This window comes from Aquarana catesbeiana, linkage group LG04 (genome assembly GCF_042186555.1).
Source record: "Aquarana catesbeiana isolate 2022-GZ linkage group LG04, ASM4218655v1, whole genome shotgun sequence".
Classification (NCBI taxonomy): Eukaryota; Metazoa; Chordata; class Amphibia; order Anura; family Ranidae; genus Aquarana; species Aquarana catesbeiana.
Window position 1 is genome coordinate 676,572,288 of NC_133327.1, and position 17,008 is coordinate 676,589,295.

Below are 17,008 nucleotides of genomic sequence, written 5' to 3' on the forward strand. Positions count from 1 at the left end.
GAACAGGACTAATAGTAGTCCTGTGAACAGATTCTGCCACCTGAGCTGTGGATCTCTGCAGCTCCTCCAGAGTTATCATGGACCTCTTGGCTCTTCTCTGATGAATGCTCTCCTTGCCCAGCCGGTCAGTTTAGGTGGACGGCCATGTCTTGGTAGGTTTGCAGTTGTGCCATACTCTTTCCATTTTCGGATGATGGATTGAACAGAGCTCCGTGAGATGTTCAAAGCTTGGGATATTTTTTTTTATAACCTAACCCTGCTTTAAACGTCTCCACAACTTTATCCCTGACCTGTTTGGTGTGTTCCTTGGCCTTCATGATGCTGTATGGTTCACTAAGATTCTGAAACAAACCTCTGAGGGTGTCACAGAACAGCTGTATTTATACTGAGAATAATTTACACACAGGTGGACTCTATTTACTAATTAGGTGACTTCTGAAGGCAATTGGTTCCACTAGATTTTAGTTAGGGGTATCAGAGTAAAAGGGGCTGAATACAAATGCATGCCACACTTTTCACATATTTATTTGTAAAGAATTAAAAAAAAAAAAAAAAACGTTTATCATTTTCCTTCCACTTCACAATTATGTGCCACTTTGTGTTGGTCTATCCCAATAAAATACATTTACATTTTTGGTTGTAACATAAGAAAATGTGGAAAATTTCAAGGGGTATCAATACTTTTTCAAGGCACTGTATGGTATGAATGAGGTCTCAATGACCTTGAAATTTGAAAACTTGTATTTTTGAAGAATTCCACACATTAAAGTGGTAGTAAACTTGGTAAAAGAAGAGGGGGGGGGAGGAGAGGAGAGAGTTCTCCCTGCAAGGTAATGTCATATGCTAGTATGCATCACCTACTGGCACATTATGAGAGACTTACCTTAAACCGAATCCCTCCAGATCCCAAATCTTTAATTTATCTTTAAAAGTAACATAAACCCAACCCCCCCTTGGGGGGTGTGGGGAGAAACATTTTGCCTTTAGTGACACTTTAAGAAGACACATGGCCACTCAATGAAGTTGGACGAGGAGCGGTTTAACTACAAACTACGCAGGGAGATCTAAAATTGTGGTCGGACTCCCACCCCCCTATCTGGAAGATGTTATTGGCCCCTCATTCTGCTAATCATCCATTCTGTTGAGCCAATGAGTCTACAGCAAGAGTCATTGAATCCTTTTGATGATCTGTATTGCTGCCCTGTGGTCTCGCTACCTGTCCCTTGCTGTGCCCGGACGGATGTACTGGGACTCTGGACCCCTCCTTGCTCTGCCCCATTGCAGCCTTGTGATCCTGCTGTTTGTCTCATTCTGCCCTGCAGTGTTACTCCCTGGACTTGCCCCTTGTCGCTGCACCGTATTCCCTTCCCATGATTCTGTGGAGTCTCCCTGGTTTTACCATACAGGTATCTTTCCCCACTCCTGTGTATGGAGATACCCCAATAAACACCCCTCATCGAATCCCTTTTGATTCACCTCCTGTGTCCGCTCGGTCATTCAGCTGTTAAAGGAAATGTCAACGTAGACCTCTTGATGCCCAACCCATGACCTGCTGTGTGCTGGCCTGCTACTTGTTGGGGACCAAAAGACAGTGGGGTACCAGGGACTGAAACCACCTGTGTTCCAGCACCTACAACTGAAATAACTCCCCCGTACACTCTCTGCTCGGCAGTACAGGTAAAGCCCTGGTCATACAAGGGAGATTGCAGAGGATGTGACCAGGTAAGTAACCACTGACCACTAATGCAGGGGAAATGGTTAGAAAAACACTGCTCCTGACCACCAATGGGGGGTTATGAATAGGAAAAAGGAAGGCGCACCGACCTAGTGCATTACCACTGGTAAAGCTTTATTAAAGCATAAAACAGCAAAGTGTATACTCACAAACAAGCATGGATAACAGGCATTTAGCAAAGTTACAGGTTCGCAGCTGAACATCGACAACTGGTGTGAGCAGCCATTGCCCGCTTAGGCTCTGAGGAAGGGGGTTCTCCCCTGAAACGCGTCAGCCATCGCTATATCCACTTGACGCCAGGTCCTGACTTGTCGATGTTCAGCTGCGAACCTGTAACTTTGCTAAATGCCTGTTATCCATGCTTGTTTGTGAGTATACACTTTGCTGTTTTATACTTTAATAAAGCTTTACCAGTGGTAATGCACTAGGTCGGTGCGCCCTCCTTTTTTCTTTTTCTTTAGCCTGTGAATACCCATTATTCTGAGGAGGGCTGCAAGACGGCAGATACTACTGTATGAAGTTGGTCACACCATATATTGAGGAACCAGACACCTGAGTGCAGGAGAGATTTCTATTGGGTTATGAATAGCACAGGAGGAGGATGGTACCACCGACCATCAATGAAGGGGGTTGTTATTGTTGCCACTGACACCAATTCTGGGATTATTACTGTGGCCACTGAAATCAATGCTAAGGCTCGATTCACACAGGGGCAACACGACTTCAACGCGACTTTGCAACGCGACTTCAACGCGACTTGTGGATCTGACTTTGCCCTGCGACATGTGTCCGACTTTCAATGAACGGGGATCCGACTTGGATCCCCGCCACTGTGTTTGGTATGAATCTTTAGGGGGAACTCTGCGCCAAATTTTAAATAAAAAACCGGCATGGGTTCCCCCTCCAGGAGCATACCAGGCCCTTGGGTCTGGTATGGACCTTGAGGGGAACCCCCTACGCCGAAAAAACGGCGTGGGGGGGTCCCCCCCAATCCATACCAGACCCTTATCCGAGCACGCAGCCGGCCGGACAGGAATGGGAGTGGGGACGAGCGAGCGCCCCCCCCCCCCTCCTGAACTGTACCAGGCCGCATGCCCTCAACATGGGGGGTTGGTGCCTTGGGGGAGGGGGCGCGTTGCGCCCCCCCCCCAAAGCACCTTGTCCCCATGTTGATGAGGACAAGGGCCTCTTCCCGACAACCCTGGCCGTTGGTTGTCGGGGTCTGCGGGCGGAGGGCTTATCAGAATCCGGGAGCCCCCTTTAATAAGGGGGCCCCCAGATCCCGGCCCCCCACCCTATGTGAATGAGTATGGGGTACATCGTACCCCTACCCATTCACCTAGGGAAAAAGTGTCAATTTAAAAAAAAAACACTACATAGATTTTTAAAGTATTTTATTAGACAGCTCCGGGGGTCTTCTTCCGACTTCGGGGGTCTCTCCGGTTCTTCTCCACGCTCTCCGGTTCTTCCTCCGGGCTCCTCCGCTCTCTTCTGCCGCTCTTTTGCTAAAGCGGAGGAGCCCGATCTTCCGTCTTCTGCCCTCTCCTCTTCTTCTGATGTTGACACGACGCTCTCTCCGGCTAGAATGCTCTCTGTGCGCTCCGCTCTGACTTATATAGGCGGTGACCCCGCCCCCTTATGCCGTCGCAGTCCCTGGGCATGCTGGGACTATGACTGCATAAGGGGGCGTGGTCATTGGGTGATGACCACGCCCCCTAAAACGTCACAGTCCCAGCATGCCCAGGGACTGTGACGGCATAAGGGGGCGTGGTCACCACCTATATAAGTCAGAGCGGAGCGCTCAGAGTGCATTCCAGCCCCAGAGAGCGTCGTGTCAACATCAGGAGAAGAGGGCAGAAGGCAGAAGATTGAAGACCGGGCTCCTTCGCTATAGCAGAAGAGCGGAAAAAGAGCAGAAAATAGCGGAGGAGCCCGGCAGAAGATCCGGAGAGCGCGGAGAAGAACCGGAGAGACCCCCGAAGAGAAGAAGGCAGCAGACCGGGCTCCTCCACTATAGCAAAAGAGCGGCAAAAGAGCAGAAAATAGCGGAGGAGCCCGGCAGAAGACCCGGAGAGCGCGGAGAAGAACCGGAGAGACCCCGAAGTCGGAAGAAGACCCCCGGAGCTGTCTAATAAATTACTTTAAAAATCTGTGTAGTGTTTTTTTTTAAATTGACACTTTCCCTAGGTGAATGGGTAGGGGTTCGATGTACCCCATACTCATTCACATAGGGTGGGGGGCCGGGATCTGGGGGCCCTCTTATTAAAGGGGGCTCCCGGATTCCGATAAGCTCACAGACCCCGACAACCAACGGCCAGGGTTGTCAGGAAGAGGCCCTTGTCCTCATCAACATGGGGACAAGGTGCTTTGGGGTGGGGGGGCCGCAGCGCGCCCCCCCTTCCCCAAGGCACCAACCCCCCCATGTTGAGGGCATGCGGCCTGGTACGGTTCAGGATGGGGGGGGGGCGCTGGCTCGTCCCCCACCCCCATTCCTGTCCGGCCGGGCTGCGTGCTCGGATAAGGGTCTGGTATGGATTGGGGGACCCCCCACGCCGCTTTTTCGGCGTAGGGGGTTCCCCTCAAGGTCCATACCAGACCCAAGGGCCTGGTATGCTCTTGGAGGGGGAACCCATGCCGGATTTTTATTTAAAATTTGGCGCGGAGTTCCCCCTCAAGATCATCTGAGCACAAGTCGCATGCCGAAGTCGGATCATGCGAGACGGCGATCCGACTTCAATGATAGTCAATAGGCTGAAGTCGGATCAAAGTCGGATCAAAGTAGTACAGGGAGTACGCTCTGAAGTCGGAGCGACTTCAGTAGTGTCTATTAAGACGCTCCCATTCACTTAAATGTGAATCTCTTTCTGGGGCGACTTGGGGCAACTTGAGGGCGTACAAGTCGGATCCCAAGTCGTCCCAGTGTGAACCGACCCTTAGGGTTACTATTGCAGTCACCGATGCCAGTGCTGGAGGTTATAATTGCATTCACTGACACCAATACTCAGGGTTATTATTACAGCTGCTAACACCAATGAAGGGGATTACTTTTGTGGCCACTGACCCCAATGGAGGGTTATCATAGCAGTTACTGACACCAATAATGGGAATTACTTTTGCAATCACTGTCACCAATGTAGAGTTATTTTTTGACACCAATGATGGGGATATTTATTGCAGCCACTCACACCAATGCTGTTAGTTATCATTGCAGTCACCACCACCAATACTGGGGGTTATTATTGCAGCCACTGACACCAGTAGCTTGGTCTGGTCTTCTCCCTTCAGATTCTGTGAGCTGATGCTCCCTGCAATTTCACCCGCTTTCTCTCCACCTCCAGTGATTGGCACCACTCCTCAGCTAGAGCACGCTGGGCACAGGGGGAGGCATTCTAAATGGTCTTTAAAGCGGTGTTCCACCCAAAGAAATAAAACCCAACAACTACACATACTGCAGCTGCTGGCTTTTAACAATCGGACACTTACCTGTCCTGGAGTCCAGTGATGTCGGCACCGCAGCTGATATTTCCATCAGCTGTTGGGTGCTGCCGCTGCCGCCATTGCGAGTAAGGGTGCCTGGCCCTGTAGCCTTACGGCTTCACGCTGAGAACCCTACTGCACACGTGCGAGGCCCTGCTCCTCTCTCCTATTGGCCCGGTGACAGGGAGAGGAGGAGGAAGCCCCGCCGCGATGTCACGGGCCGCGGTCTGGACCCCCCCCCCCGAAATGTGCCAACTGTGGTGCCGGAGGGGGAGAGGAAACAAATGAGCGGAAGTTCCACTTTTGGATGGAGCTCCGCTTTAAGGATGTCGTCGGGTTCCAGCTCCTTAACAACCAATGAACAGATGGTTGTTAAGGAGCCGGCCCCGACGACATTCTCAACCACTTCAGCCCCCTTAATGACCAGGCCATTTTTTTTGCGATACGGCACTGCGTCACTTTAACTGACAATTGCGCGGTCGTGCGACGCTGTACCCAAACAAAATTGACGTCCTTTTTTTCCCCCCATAGAGCTTTCTTTTGGTGGTATTTGATCACTTCTGCGATTTTTATTTTTTGAGCTATAAACAAAAAAAGACCGACAATTTTGAAAAAAAAAACCCAATATTTTTTCCTTTTTTCTATAATAAATATCCAAATAAAATAAAAATGTCTTCATCCGTTTAGGCCAATATGTTTTCTTCTACATATTTTTGTTAAAAAAAAAAAAAAATCGCAATAATCGTATATTGATTGGTTTACGCAAAGGTTATAGTGTCTACGAAATAGGGGATAGTTTGATGGCATTTTTATTATTAATTTTTTTTTACTAGAAATGGCGGTGATCTGCGATTTTTAGCGGGACTGCGACATTGCGGCAGACAGATCGGACACTTTTGACACTATTTTGGGACCAGTGACATTTATACAGCGATCAGAGCTAAAAATAGCCACTGATTACTGTATAAATGTCACTGGCAGGGAAGGGGTTAACACTAGGGGGGCGATCAAGGGGTTAAATGTGTTTGCTAGGGAGGTGTTTCTAACTGTGGGGGGGGAGAAGGGACTGACTGGGAGAAAAGAGAGATCGCTGTTCTTGATCACTAGGAACAGCAGATCTCTCTCTACACCCCTGTCAGAACAGGGATCTGTCTGTTTACATTGACAGATCCCAGTTCTGGCTCTCAGGAGAAATCGCAAGCTGCCTGTGCCCACGCGCATCGGCTCTGGCGCTTTTAAAGCGGCCGGCGTACACTTATGGCGGTTTGCCAACCTGCCACAGTATAATGATGTCGGCAAGTGGTTAACAACCAACTATTCGCAGCTTATGTGTTGCATTTAAAACTATGCAACAGGAAACCAAGGCTACAATTCGCACAGGATCACCAATATTGGACAATAAAAAAATTAGAAAAGCGTTTTCTGGTCTGATGAGTCTCAATTTCGGCTGCGACATTCAGATGGTGGGGTCAGAATTTGGTGTAAACAACATGAAAGCATGGACCCATCCTGCCTTGTAGCACCCGTTCAGGCTGGTGGTGGGGGTGTAATGGTGTAGGGAATATTTTCTTGGCACACTTTGGGCCCCTTAGTAAGAATTGAGCATCGATTAAACACCACGGCCTACCTGAGTGTTGTTGTTGACCATGTCCATCCTTTAGGACAGTGATGGTGAACCTTGGCACCCCAGATGTTTTGGAACTACATTTCCCATGATGCCCATGCACTCTGCAGTGTAGTTGAGCATCACGGGAAATGTAGTTCCTAAAGATCTGGGGTGCCAAGGTTCACCATCACTGCTTTAGGGCTACAGTGTCCCCCATCTTCTGATGGCTCCTTCCAGCAGGATAATGCACCATGTCACAAAGCTCCAATCATCTCACCACTGGACAATGAGGTCCCTGGACTCCAATGGCCTCCACACTCACCAGATCTCATCCAATAGAGCAGTGGTCAACAACTGAAATACATCACATCTGATATCATTTGCTGCTCACTGATTGCAGTTTTCTAGTCTGTATCTCCCCAAGCTAATACATAAAACCTGGCCTGTTAGGGGGCCCCTGAGGACAGGGATGATGACCACTGATATAGAGCACCTTCGGGATGTGGTGGAATGAGAGTCACGTCATGGATGTGCAGCCGACAAATCTGCAGCAACTGTGTGATGCTATCATGTCACTATGGAGCAAAATCTCTGATAAATGTTTCCAACACCTTGTTGTATCTATTCCACCAAGAATGAAGGCAAAAGGGGGTCCAACCTGCTACTAGCAAGGTGAGGTGTACCTAATAAAGTGGCCAGTGAGTGTATATGACAATTCAGCCATGTACAGACAAAACAATCAGGAGTGGGTGGTGAGCCTCAGACAGAGACCACGTGTCAGATTTATGGGGGGATTCTTCCTATTATCCTGTGAACGAGCGTATTAGAAAAACGATCGGCTATTCTCTTCATTCTTGAAGGAACATAAATATAAATAAAAAGAAAAGCCAGAGAAAAAAAAACAGAAAAAACTTTTATTACATCACACAATTTTTGAGTCACAATGATGGGAAGGTGACCGTAAAGTATTCTGAGAGAATTCCTTCTATCTCCTCAGCCTCGTAGTCCTTAACAAGGACCAAGTGTCTATCGTGGGCACCCCGAATCATTGCAGAGAGTTCTGAAAATAGAAGAGCACAATGGAATATTAGGATTAGCACCCTCAGTTACAGACATACAGAAAAACCTTGGATTGAGAGCATTTTGCAAGACAAGCAAAATTTTTTTAATACATTTAGAATTGATATACAAGTAGCGTCATGTCACAGCTGAGTATAAAAGAGAAGAGAGGCGCCTCCAAGTGTAGCAATATGGTTACGTTTAATGAAAGTCCAACATTTAGCAACATATTGCCACACTAATGGCGCGTACACACAACCGGTTTTGCTGTCAGAATAAACTCCCAAGGTTTCTCCGACGGAATTCCGCTCAAGCGGTCTTGCCTAAACACACGGTCACACCAAAGTCCGACCGTCCAGAACGAGGTGACGTACAACACGTACGACGGGACTAGAAAAAGGAAGTTCAGTAGCCAATAGCCTCCGTCTCGTACTTGCTTGAGAGCATGCGTCGTTTCTGGTCCGTCACAACAGCATACAGACGAGCGGTTTTTCCCCCCCGATAGGAATTTGTTCCATCAGAAATATTTAGAACATGTTCCATTTCTAGGTCCGTCAGAATTTTCGAAAAAAAAAAAGTCAGATGAGGCCTACACATGATCGGAATAGACGATGAAAAGCTCCCGCCTGACATTCCGGCCGTGTGTACGCGGCATTAGAGGCGCCTCTCTTCTCTTTTATACTCTGGAGCTCCTGCTGGGATTTTGCTTCTAATCCCCCTTGTGGATGGACATTTTATGGTTACACAACCTGGTCACATTTGCTACCCTGTTTCCCTAAAAATAGGACCTCGCGTGATTGTCGGTGATGGCTGCAATATAAGCCCTACCCCCCAAATAAGCCCTACCCTGTTTCCCCGAAAATAAGCCCTACCCTGAAAATAAGACCTACAAGGACTTTAACTAGGGCTTATTTGGGGGGTAGGGCTTATATTGCAGCCATCACCGACATTCACGCTAGGTCTTATTTTCGGGGAAACAGGGTATAATGTTTTTATATGGACTATAAACTGAAGGACTTATGAATAAATGGTTGTGGAACGAATCATTTGAGTTTCCTTTATTTCTTATGGGGAGATTTGCTTTGATATATGAGTGCTTATGGATTACAAGCATGTTTCTGGAACGTATTATGCTCACAATCCAAGGGATTACTGTAATTCATCCAAGCTCAGCTGGCCTACAGCCTCGTGCCAGGTGCTCACACTTCCCTCCTTTTTTTTTTTTTTTTAAGGACTTGGTGGCTCCTCGGGGTTGTGTACAACATGAAGAACCCCCAGGACATCTCAGGTGGCTTATGGGACCACAGTTTGAAGCTGTCCATGAGCTATATAAGTGTTATTACACCCGATCCGTAGGGCAGAGAGTATTTAAAAAAGTTAATGTAAACCCTAAGCGGGTGACTTTTGGTTTGCTCTGGGTGTCAATTTTTTTTTCTTCAACTTAATATAAGTATGGCCAAAGCTTTTTTTTTTGGTCATACTTTTTTGGGGTCACAGGAGTGCCTTAAAGCCGTGGTCATCAACTCTGTCCTCAGGGCCCACTAACAGGCCAGGTTTGCAAGATAAGTGAAATAAACCACAGGTGATATCATTTGCTGCTCAGTGATTGCCGTATTCTAGTCTGCATCTCCCCCAAGGTAATACATAAAACCTGGCCTGTTAGTGGGTCCCGAGGACAGGAGTTGATGACCACGGCTTTAAGGCACTCCTGTGACCCTAAAAAAATAAAAAAAAAAAAGCTTTGGCCATACTTATATTAAGTATATTAAGCAGAATGGCATGGACAGGCAAATGGGCGTACAGGTACGTCCCTTTAAAATTTGCAGCGGCGTGGTCGCGTGCGCGGGACCCTGCCGCGAGCTCCGTGAGTGTGATCGCGGGTCCCTCGGACTCGATGTTCGCGGGGATACCCGCGATCGTGTCACGGAGAGGAAGAACGGGGAGATGCAAATGTAAACAAGCATCTCCCCGTTTTGCCTAGTGACAAGACACTGATCACCGCTCCCTGTAATCAGGATCGGTGATCAGTGTTGTGTCACACATAGCCACGCCCCCCCCCCCCCCATTTAGAATCACTCCCTAGGACACACTTAACCCCTACAGCGCCACTTAGTGGTTAACCCCTTCACTGACAGTCACATTTACACAGTAATCAATGCATTTTTAATCGCACTGATCGTTATGTGAATGGTCCCAAAATAGCGCCAAAAGTGTCCGATGTGTCCGCCATGATGTCGCAGTCACGATAAAAACAAAAAAAATAAGATAAAAATCGCTGATCACCGCCATTACTAATAAAGAAAAAAAATTATTAATAAAAATGCCATAAAACTATCCCCTATTTTTTAGACGCTATAACTTTTGCGCAAACCAATCAATAAACGCTTATTGCGATTTTTTTTACCAAAAATATGTAGAAGAATACATATCGGTCTAAACTGAGGGGAAAAAAAAGTTTATTTATATATTTTTTGGGGATATTTATTATAGCAAAAAGTAAAAAATAGTGTTTTTTTTCAAGATTGTCGCTCTTTTTTTGTTTATAGTACAAAAAATAAAAACCGCAGAGGTGATCAAATACCACAAAAAAAAAAAAAAAAGCTCTATTTGTGGGGAAAAAAGGACGTCAATTTAACGTTGCACGACCGCGCAATTGTCAGTTAAAGCGACGCAGTGCCGAATCACAAAAATCGCTCTGGTCTTTGGCCAGCCAAATGGTCCGGGGCTTAAGTGCTTAAATAACATACATATCATACTTACCTCCACTGTGCAGTTCGTTTTGCACAGAGGGGCCCCGGTCCTCCTCATCTGGGGTCCCTCAACGGACCTAGTAGCTCCTCCCCGCGTTGGAAAACCACCTAGGAGAAGCGCTCTCCTTGGGGGTACCCATGCGGGTGCGCTCCCAAGTCCAACTTTTGCGTCCATAGACACAGAATGCCAGACTCTGCCCCGCCCCCCCGGTTATTGGATTTGATTGACAGCAGCGGGAGGCAATGGCCGTGCTGCTATCAATCTATCCAATCAGGACACGAGACAGCAGCTAGAGCTGGTGTGCTTGTTCCCGGCCAGAGAAAGACTGGGTTCAGGTAAGTATAAGGGGGCACTGGGGGGGCTGCTAAGTGACAGGAGGTTTTTCACCTTAATACATAGAATGCATTAAAGGGGTTGTAAACCTTCGTGTTTTTTCACCTTAATGCATCGTACGCATTAAGGTGAAAAAACACCTTGCATTCATCGGCCCCCAGCCCCCCGTTTTACTTGACTGAGCCCCGAAATTCCGTCAGCGCGTCCCCGCCATCCCTCTTTCCACGGGTTCCCGGCTCTTGATTGGATCGATTGATAGCAGCGCAGCCATTGGCTCCCACTGCTGTCAATCAAATCCAATGACGCAGTGGGCGGGGCCAAGTCCTGCATTCGGCTTCTATGGACGCCGAATGCTAGAATCGGGAGCGCGCCCGCAAGGTAACCCACCGGGAAAGCGCTTCTCCTAGGGGGTTATCTAAAGCGGGGAGGAGCCGCCGAGGGACCCCAGAAATGGATGTTCGGGGCCACTCTGTGCAAAACGAGCTGCACAGTGGAGGCACGTACGATATGTTTGTTATTTAAAAAAAAACAAAAAAAAAAAACAAAACAATCCTTTAGTTTCACTTTAAGGTGAAAAACCATGAGGGTTTACAACCCCTTTGACTTTTGCTCTCCTGGGACCCAGAATCGGCCAACAGCGGGAAAAGGCCTGCTGTCTGCTGACATCACATAGCCGCTCCAGAAGGATCCCATATTGTCGAGACAAAAACAGGGGTAGTACTAAGTATTACCAAAAAGGGCAGACTTTATAGGCTATGAAAAGAATGGAAAGGAAAAATAATATCAATGAATAAGTTTATTGAAATTTTACATAACATGAAATAATAAAAAAAAAAAAAAAAAAAGATAAAAAGCATCGCATATATGCATCTGTGTTTAGGTGCAGTGATCCCTTGTATGTCTACGCGTTTCGCCGTTCAGCTTCTTCAGGACACGGCCAAGGTTCAAACACGAAACAGATAAGAGAAATATTTCTCTGTCTTAGTTTGGATTATATTCTAAATATACCCAGAATTAGATGGGCGATGAGTTTTTGAAAGTAGAGAGTAAAAAAACTGTTTATTTGGCTAGGTCTGTGCACAGGGGCAGAGAAGGCTTGTATTCCTGGTCAGGAAGAGGCCAACAAGGTTAGAATGGCGTCCGCAATACGAGACATATGTGCTTAATGTGGCTTCAGCAATTCTAGTAGCCAAGTAAAGCTTGACAGCCGGTCGCTGTGTGTCGGTAGTTCATGTATAAAGCATGCCCCTGGGAAACAGACAGGTCCTGCATTCTGGGTATATTAAGAATATAATCCAAACTAAGATAGAGAAATATTTCTCTTATCTGTTTCGTGTTTGAACCTTGGCCGTGTCCTGAAGAAGCCTGACGGCGAAACGTGTAGACATACAAGGGCTCACTGCACCTAAACACAGATGCATATATGCGATGCTTTTTATCTTTTTTTGATTATTTCATGTTATGTAAAATGTCAATAAACGTATTCATTGATATTATTCTTCCTTTCCATTCTTTTCATAGCCTATAACGTCCACCCCTTTTTGGTAATACTTAGTACTACCCCTGTTTTTGTCTCCAGAATATTTTGGACGTGGCTATTTTAGTGCACTCTCCCTTTATTCTATGATCCCATATTGTCGGGATCCACCCAGCTGCCCATTTGATAGATGGCTCCGGCTCTTCGCGTGTAAAAAGCAACTTTGCAACATTGTTTCATCTCATTTCGATTTTCCCCTTTCCGAAGATTTAAAAAAAAAAAAAAAAAAAAAAAAAAGGAACCACACACGCGGCATAAGAACCATTCCTCACCTCGTCCACAAGATGGTCTGAATAGGCACAAGATCTTTTTATTCATTGCCAAAGCCTGGCCCAGCTCATAGCCGACACCGAAGGACGGCCGGGTCACTTCCGCCACTACCACATCGGCCTTTTTAAGCCTCTCAGCATCTCTGCCGTGGGTGACCTTGTCTCCTTTTTTGGAAGCATCTTCCCCTACAACAGACAGCACAGAAGATGATCAGGTTCCCAAATACCGATACCAATCCATTCTCTGCAAGTTATAACTGACACAAGCTTGGCACAGGACCGTCACCGGGCTGCAACACCGTGGTTTTCATCATTCAGGAGCGCAACCTGAGATCAATGCTGGTCATCACCTCCGCTCTCCCACTGCCTGTAAATGAAGGTCTGCTAGAAGCAAGCAAGATGAATACCAAAAGACGTGGCGGATCCAACACAGCCGTGGAAAAATTCTGGCCCTGGAGCGGAGATCTGGTACAGATACGGGAAGACTGTCCTCCCTGGGGGAGGGGTCAGATTTCACCTACTGACCCTAAAATGACCGTCATCAAATTTTAATGCATTTGTTAAAAGTGCCCGCCCCTTGGTCTTGGCTTCATGACCCTCACCCTGGTAGGAGAACACAAGCCGTAGATCTTTCCACCAAATAGATCTGTATCATGAAAACTTCCATATAGGGGCTTGTTTAACCACTTGACTTCTGGAAGGTTTTACCCCCACTTTTTTTTTTTTTTATCTTTTTTTGCTATTCAGGACTGCGCTACTTTAATCAGTTGCCGACCAGCCGTCGTATATCGTTATACGGCGGCAGGTTGACTCCCCTGCATGAAATCGCCGTAGATGTACGGCGGTCGCTTTAAGGGGTATAGGGGGCGCGCCACGTCACTTAGGAGCCGATGCCCGGCGGCCGCGATGTCCCTTGGGTACCCGCAATCGCTCCTGACAGAGCCAGAGTGGGGATCTGTGAACACACAAATCTCGGTTCTGTAGGGGAGTAGAGACAGATCGAGTGTTCCTAGTATTTAGGAACAGCGATCAGTCCCCCCCCAGTTAGAACACACACACACACACACACACACACACACACACACACTCTGAGGTAACACATTTATAACCCCTTGATCGCCCTCCTAGTGTTAACCCTGTTCCCTGCAAGTGACATTTATACAGTAATCAGTGCATTTTTATAGCTGTCAATCAAATCCAACGATGAGGGGCTGGGCCGAGTCCTGCATTCTGTGTGTATGGACACAGATGTGGAACTCCGGAGCCGCCCCCCCCCCGCACGGGTGTCCACCAAGGAGCGCGCTTCTCCAACGTGGACACTCAATGTGGGGGAGGAGCCACCAGCGCCGCCGTGGGACCCCAGAAGACGAGGTTCGGGGCCACTCTGTGCAAAACGAACTGTACAGTGAAGGAAAGTATGACATGTTTGATATTCAAAAAAAAAAAAAACAAAAAAAACACACACACGAGGGTTTACAACCCCTTTAAGGGGGTAAATTCTTCTGGGGCTGAAGTGGTTAAAAGCAGATTCCATCCTTCTGACTAGACTTGCTCACAGTCTGCACTCCCCCCCCCCCCCCCCCGCCTCATACAGAATCGGGGGGGGGGGGGGGGGGAGGATTCTTCTCCCCGCCAGCTGCTGTCATTTTTGTAATTTAGGGCAGATGTCTGAGGCTCCACTTGCACAGCCATGTCACAGGAATCTGTGGATGGGGGGGGGGGGGATGTCCCATCTGCCACCGCAGCAGCAGAGAGACTCATAGCTCTCAATAGGTCATAAGATCAGTGACGTCATCGCGCTCATAGTCGAGTGTTACTTCCTCCAGCCGTAACTGAAAGTCCAAACCTGCAGCTATAGGAAGAGTCTGCAAGAGCCAGATCACTGCAGAGATCATTATCATCGCTCTCTAGTAATGGTGGTGATGACCTCCCCCCCCCCCCCCCATCAAGCATGGTACCATACTTTGAATGTATCTAAACATAAGATCAGAAATGTAATATATTGCAGCTCTTATATGTGGCGTCTGCATCATTTTCTTATTTTCAGACATTTCCCCCCCCCCCCCCCCCTTAATTTTACTTGGCGGTCCTACCAATAACACACTTTCTGTCCCAGGGTGACAACTCTCACTCAGTGTACTGTATCTATGGAGGAGTTGTCACCCTGGGACCCCCAAATTTGGCATTCCTCCAAAAAAATTACCCCCATCTCTGTCCCGTATTCCCCAGAGAGCTCTATGAATCCCCAAGTCTGACATTCCTCCATCCAAATAGAGGTCTATAAACCCAAACTCGGTCATACACCCACCCCCATAGGGCTCTATGACCCCCCCCCCCACAACTCTGTCATGTACCACCTGTAAAGCTCTATAAGCCCCAAGATCTGTCAACCCCCCCCAATTAAGCTCTATTAGTTCTGTTATGTACCCCTTCTTTCCTTAGCGCTCCAAGAGCCCCCCAACTCTGTCACCCCTCCCCCCCAAGAACTCTATGATCCCCCATTTCTGTAGGCTCCCCCCCCCCAGGTCTATTAACCCCACAGATTTGTCATTTCTCCACCCAAATAGAGCTCTATGACCCCCCAGCTCTGTCAGCACCCCCCTCCATAAAGCTCCATGAGCCATGCTGCCCCCCCCCCCCCCAAGAACTCCATGACCCCCCCAGCCCTGCCATAAAGCATCCCTCCATAGAGCTCTATGACCCCCCCCCCCAGTTCTGTCATACTGCCCCCCCAGAAATCTATGACCCCCATCACCTCTCCCCACATATAGAGCTTAATAAGCCCCCTACTCTTCCATGTCCCCTTATAGAGCCTCTATGACCCCCCCCCCCAGATGTCATATACCTATTCTATAGATCTCCAAAAGCCCCCCGATCTCTGTGTTGTTCCCCCCTATAGGGTTCTATAACCCACCTCCCCCCTCTGGACTCACAGGGCGATATAGACCCGGACTGGAGCCCTCACATGGTGCCCCCAGGAAGCCGCCATTTTGTCGGAGCCCAACAGGACATGTTCGACTGCCATTACCGGCTTCAGAGATGTCAGTCAGCACGGTTCCATGGCGCTTCAACTCCTGAACGATCCGCTCATAGAGAGCCCGCTCCTCCCGACCGCCCCGAACACTATCACATAAATACACCGAGAGAGACATTCCCGCCTGAGAGCAGAGCGGCCAATGAGGAGCCGAGGAGGTCATGTGACTGCTCTCCTCCGAGGGGGGTCAGGTGACATTTCTCCTCAGAGGGGGGTCAGGTGACTTTTCTCCTCAGAAAGGGGGGTCATGTGACTGCTCTCTTCAGAGGGGGGGGGGGTCATGTGACTGCTCTCCTCAGAGGGGGGGTCAGGTGACTTTTCTCCTCAGAGGGGGGGGGGTCATGTGACTGCTCTCCTCAGAGGGGGGTCAGGTGACTTTTCTCCTCAGAGGGGGGTCAGGTGACTTTCTCAGAGGGGGGTTAGGTGGCTTAGGTGACTTTTCTCCTCGGGGGGGGGGTCAGGTGACTTTTCTCCTCAGGTCAGAAAGTGTAAATAGTTGAAGGTAATACCAATAATGAGGAGAAAAAGAGTGATAAGGAGGTGAAAAAGTTATGAAATTAGTTATTAAAGCAAATTTCAGTCATTTCTTCATCTTTCCGTCTATTAAATCTTCTGCCCTTGTTGTTTTAACCACTTCCTGACCAGGCCATTCCTTGCTATACGGCACGGCGTCACTTTAACTGGCAATTGCGCAGTCGTGCGATGTTGTACCCAAATAAAATTGACGTCCTTTTTTTTCCCACGAATAGAGCTTTCTTTTGGTGGTATTTGATCACCTCTGCGGTTTTTATTTTTTACGCTATAAACAAAAAAAGAGCGACAATTTTTGACAAAAAAAAAACAATATTTTTTACTTTCTGCTATAAAACACATCCAATAAAATAATTTAAAAAATCTAATTTCCTCATAAATTTAGGCCAATATGTATTCAGCTACATATTTTTGGTAAAGAAAACCCCCAAGAAGCGTATGATGATTGGTTTGCGCAAACGTTATAGCGTCTACAAAATAGGGGATAGATTTATTTAATTTTATTTTTTTACTAGTAATGCCGGCGATCAGCGATTTTTAGCGGGACGGCAATATTGCGGCGGACAGAACGGACACCTAGCTGATATTTTTTACACTTTGTGGGAACCAGTGACATTATTACAGTAATCAGTTGCTAAAAATATGCACTGACACTGTACTAATGACACTGGCAGGG

The 17,008-nt window shown here is 47.7% G+C and overlaps 1 protein-coding gene across 1 annotated transcript; it reads right to left on the minus strand.

The window, feature by feature from the left end:
- Positions 1-7,715: 7,715 nt before the first annotated feature.
- LOC141141009 (5-hydroxymethyl-dUMP N-hydrolase-like) lies at positions 7,716-16,048 on the minus strand. The gene is made up of 3 exons (XM_073628647.1): positions 15,796-16,048; positions 12,771-12,953; positions 7,716-7,878 (listed from the first exon to the last, which is right to left on the minus strand). The coding sequence occupies exons 1-3, from the start codon at positions 15,962-15,964 to the stop codon at positions 7,757-7,759; spliced, it is 474 nt and encodes a 157-aa protein (XP_073484748.1). The 5' UTR covers positions 15,965-16,048; the 3' UTR covers positions 7,716-7,756.
- Positions 16,049-17,008: the final 960 nt, after the last annotated feature.